General features: G+C 40.7%; 1 protein-coding gene across 1 annotated transcript in view; it reads left to right on the top strand.

The window, feature by feature from the left end:
- dcc (DCC netrin 1 receptor) overlaps positions 1–5,000 on the top strand; it is a gene marked incomplete at its 5' end in the record, with an annotated part of 197,397 nt that overhangs the window by 46,529 nt on the left and 145,868 nt on the right. The window contains one exon of the mRNA XM_080047014.1: positions 3,918–4,072. Within this exon, the coding sequence (XP_079903140.1) occupies positions 3,918–4,072 (155 nt within the window). The remainder of the gene's footprint in view (positions 1–3,917; positions 4,073–5,000) is intronic.

The raw sequence follows: 5,000 nt of genomic DNA, 5'->3' as shown, positions 1-5,000 counted from the left end.
TATGCGATCCTGTATACATGCAGATAGAATGCCGACTATGAACGAGTTATCCAGGTGTTCTTATCCGACTTTGCTTGTCCGTTAATGTGCCGATTTGTGTGCGAATTAGATCGGATAAAGGTGTTTACATGCATTTTCAAATGTTCACTTCTCTGACAGAGCCAAAGTTACGCACATTTAAAGAACCTTACCTCATCCTTGCACAAAGACAGTAAAAGGGGCAAACGGGGAAAACAGCTAGCCCACATCTGATAAATGTCACGTATTCTGCAAATGTTCAGGTTCTGCTGTTTTTCAAAAAGATTACTCTTTCTAGCCTCTGTTTAAGATTCTCTTTAAGCACCTGCCTTCCATCCAAAAAGCCCAGTCTCCCTTTACGACATCGGAAGGGGAACACAGGTTTTTCAGAAAAGTGGAGGTAAAGAGAGGGTCGTTTTTCCTCATACTTAAAGACTCTCTAGACACACCAGGGGGACCCATAATAATGTGAAAAAAACAACATCCACTTTCCTTTAATTTCTCCTCACGGCTTTAAAGCTGCATTGATGTAGCGTATTTATTTGGCCCTTAAGGGGGCAGCGCAGCAGGACAACTCTGAGCAATTGTAAAGCTGATATGTCACACGTGTTAATCCACTGCTTATTTACACAGGGAAGCGACATTAGCATTGGTTTTGTGTCCAATGTTTACTCTCCTTTTTAAAAGAATGGAGCTTCTTAAGCTGCTGAACCTTTCACTATCCTCACCAGCGTGGCTCCACCTGCATTTGTCTGTCTGCTGTTAGCTGCTGGTTGGATAGGTGTCTCAGAAGCCTTTTCATCCAAAAAAGATCGCTGATAGAAGTACCTAGATATATAATATAAAAAAAAATGTGTTTGGAAAAAAGACACATCAGTTTGACAATACCAAATGTTGTGTGTGTCGTGATTTTCCAGCGTCATTCAGTCAGTATGGTTCTTTCTTTTGTGTTACGTTCTATCAGACAGTCCTGATCACTAGATCCATCTCAACCCTCCTGTTATTCTCAAATCTATCTATAAAGCAAGAAATGTCTATCTGTCTGTGTGTCTGTCTGTCTGTCTGTGACTCGCATATCTCTCTCACTGTTAGTCAGATTGGCTTGAGCTTCCGGATATTGCTTGCGCACGGCACGAAGGTGTGCATCCTTGATTGATTATGAAGTTTTGGACCATAAAAGTTATCATATTTATATCATGCTGGCGGTGAATACATGCGCACACTGAAGGCCAAAGTAACGACGGGCATGAAGCGACAGGAATTAGTGTCCGGCTAAACCCCGCCTCCCTCTGATTTGATTGGCTGCTGCGACCAAAGCTTGAAATGAGTGACAAGCGTGACACACACAGCAGACCTGCTTCCTACGGGCACTGCACTAGTATTACTAACACAATTCACCTTTGGGGTCAATCTGACCCCAGGGATATTTGCCTCCAGAAAAGGATTTACAGAAAATTGTTGACCAAGTTTTTATGTCAGGCACTTTGTTTATTTGTTGAATACATTAATAACCCCTTGATAATGAAACCTATCAGTGAGTTGACCTGTTCTCTAGCGCCACCATCACCGTACAAATGATTGTACTTGAGATCATCATTTTAGAGGGGAGGCATGTGTTCTTGGGAAGACTGGGATGTGATCAACTACATTGGCTTCCTCATTTTGGCGGGAGTTGAATGGGGTCAAATTGACCCCAAGGATAATAGGAGGGTTAAACCCAAACTGACGTAGGGGAGAACAGGTAATCTGAGCCACTTTTTACATTTGCTCCCCTCTAAGCGAGCTAAAATGATTTATCACTCAAATTTACACATTTCCCATTAATTCAGGATGTTTCCTAGAAATGGGCATTAGCAGAATTTTTTCAAGACAAAGGGCAGTGAAAATATTATTGTTTTAAAAAAAGTTGTCATGTGGCTCACTTTACCCCAGCTGTGGGGTAAACTGAGACAGACCAGAAAAATCAAGGGGGTAAAGTGAACCAGCTGATCCACTTACTTTTTCCACTCTGAAACTACCATAACAACACATATTGTAACAGTTAGAATCCTGAAAGCTAGCCACACATTCCAGAACTAATGTCGGACTAGTAAAATAATGATGGGGTTTGGTCAATTAAGCGAAGCAAATTTTGTAAACACTTAAAAGCAACTCTGAACAAAATCAAATACAACATATTATAATTCAAAAGGTTTTGATAAGATTCAAATGAAAGATAGAACCAGTTAGATTAGAACACAGTCTGGGGGTCAGAACACAGGACCCTTAGAGCCAGCTTGTGTCTGGGGGTTAAAGCATAGGAAAATCAGAACCAGCAAGAACAGCCTGGGACTCAGAGCACAGGAGAAGACCCAACTGGATTATAACATCAGCCTGTCATACTCTACAACTAGGCCTACTCTACATTCCAGCCCTGAAGGTTACAGGGAAAGATGAGAAGGTGCTCTTTCCCTGTGGTTGCCCCAGGTCGTCTTCCTGGTGTATTTCCTTGGCATGATGGCTTTTCTACAATGTGTATGACATTAAAATAAAACATATGTCATGTAACATTACATTAAAATATGTTTAAGACTAAACTTAACTTGTGCCTCATGGTGGGGGAAAGTGAGACAGTGGCTCACTTTCCCCCACAGCATTTGGCTCACTTTCCCCCACCACCACAATTTGAGAAAAAACTACCTCTCTTAGCATTTCAGGCTAATCTTTAGCTAATCACATGGTTTTTATATGTTGGTAGTATAAACACGTATGATATAAGTGTTTCTACATGAATACATTTGCTTTGACACAGCAGTTGATTAAGTTGACAGCAAGAAAATTTACTTTTATATGCAAAATACCTATTTTGGTGAAAAAAACATGCTTACCACAGCACCATGAGGTCCTCTCTTTCAGGGCCATGGGGAGAGGGGCTTGAAAACATATATCTCACATGACCACAAATGTTTTCCGTTGCCTAGATACAGGGGGTGGCTCACATTACCCAATGCCTCAGATTCCCCCGTTCTCCCCTATTTGTTATCTTTTTATATTCGAATTTCATAAAAAAAAAGTACACTTTCTTACTTTGTATTATTCCTGTTGTAAAATAGGTTTTTGCAATGACTGTCTGGACATGGAATGAAGACAGGTCAACACGTTGTAATAATAATGAATTCATGTCCTAAACCATCTACAAGTGAAGCTGTACTTCAGTCAGGAGAATTCCTTTGTAAGAGAGATGCTATTTCAGTCAGAATGTCCATACACTGAAAATAACTACATTGTTAATCTATTGTGTGTTGTCACTGTGTTTCTTGACAAACACAATCCCGAACAGAAGTAAATTAAAAAGGTGCTAAACAACAATACCGACGGTGACAACACTGAGAGACTGTGTGTGTGTGTTTGTGTGTGTGTGTGTGTGTGTGTGTGTGTGTGTGTGTGTGCGTGCGTGTGCGTGTGTGTGTGTGTGCTCCTAGGGTTTTTCCTGGCTCGCGGACATACAGTATGTTGGGTTCCCAATTATGTGGCCGAAGTCTGTGTTATACTGTTCATTTCTTACAATTGTATTCAAATAAAATGATGTATATTATGCTTTGGTGAATGAAAGCCCACGTAGGAAAACTGGTTAAAACATATTGTATATACTAAAATATTTATTTACATATTTCATTTATATATGATGCGATTATTCGTAATTGATCCACGCCACAGGCACTGCAAGAAACATCTGCTGAATTGAGCTGAACTAGAACCCGCCTTTGAAGATGTTTTCAATTGCTATTATTATTCTTAATTTGTATCATTTTGGTGCTGGATAAAACCTCTTTTTGGGGGGCGCCAAACAGTTTTTCTATGCAGAAGAAACACTGGCCTCTTCCTGTTGTTAACCTGTGGGTCTTGTCTATTTCCTGCAGTGCCTCCGCAGTTCCTGAACTACCCGACCAACACGTACGCCTACGAGTCCACGGACATGGAGCTGGAGTGTGCCGTGACGGGAAACCCTCCGCCCACCGTCCGCTGGATGAAGAACGGAGAGGAAGTCATCCCCAGTGACTACTTTCAGATAGTGGTGAGGAAAAGGCAGGGAACCCAGGAATTAGACACATACACAGGTTTACATCTGAATGGATGAACCAGACTTTTAATCTGTGTATGGAAAAAAATCCTGGTGTGGAGAATTGTCTGTGACATGAGAAAAATAACAAGTTCTATGCACAAAGTAAAACCAGCTGTCTTTAACTGATTAGCCTTGTCGTAACTAGTGTTAAAGCAATAGTGCGTAACTTTTTAAAAATGAATGCATGTCGGTTAGATTCAAGCCATAGCCAAATGAGTTGACACAAAGTTGATACCCAGAGTAGCTGATTGGAGTAGGGGGGAGGGTCCAAAAAAGCCTGCCTGAAATCCAACCGCTTCGGAGTTTGCTCGACATGATTATCCTTAGGCTATATGATGTGCACAACATGGAGGGTAGTGAAAACAGTGCAATTCAAATTCCCAGAACATTTGTAATGATCAATGGCAATGAATTGATTTGACCTAAAGGATATAACTTCTCTCTAAAATAGATCAGACTCATGTGTCTGCTCTCTTTAAAACAAATCTATTGAGGACAGTCAAATCGTATACATGCAGTAGAAGGCAGAACTACTTCCAAATACTGCTCATGCTAGTGCTGCATAGTGTAGCAAATACATATTGGTAAAAGTAACAAAAAAACCACAGCAAAATCTGACAGGCAGTCAGACGGGTCTAAACACGCTAGTCTTTTAAAGGAAGCACAGTAGAAGCAAATTGGAATGAAACACTAAATGAAAACATCATCTGTGTTGAATAGAGAAAGTGAGTGGTTTTTATAGCGCTCTGATTTTGCGCTGATTATAATCTGATGATTTGGATATCACTCATTCCATAATATCCCATAATCTACACACACACACACACACACACACACACACACACACACACACACACACACACACACACACACACACACA

This window comes from Ammodytes marinus (genome assembly GCF_949987685.1).
Source record: "Ammodytes marinus genome assembly, chromosome: 18".
NCBI lineage: Eukaryota > Metazoa > Chordata > Actinopteri > Uranoscopiformes > Ammodytidae > Ammodytes > Ammodytes marinus.
This window is presented reverse-complemented; position numbering and strand designations above follow the sequence as displayed.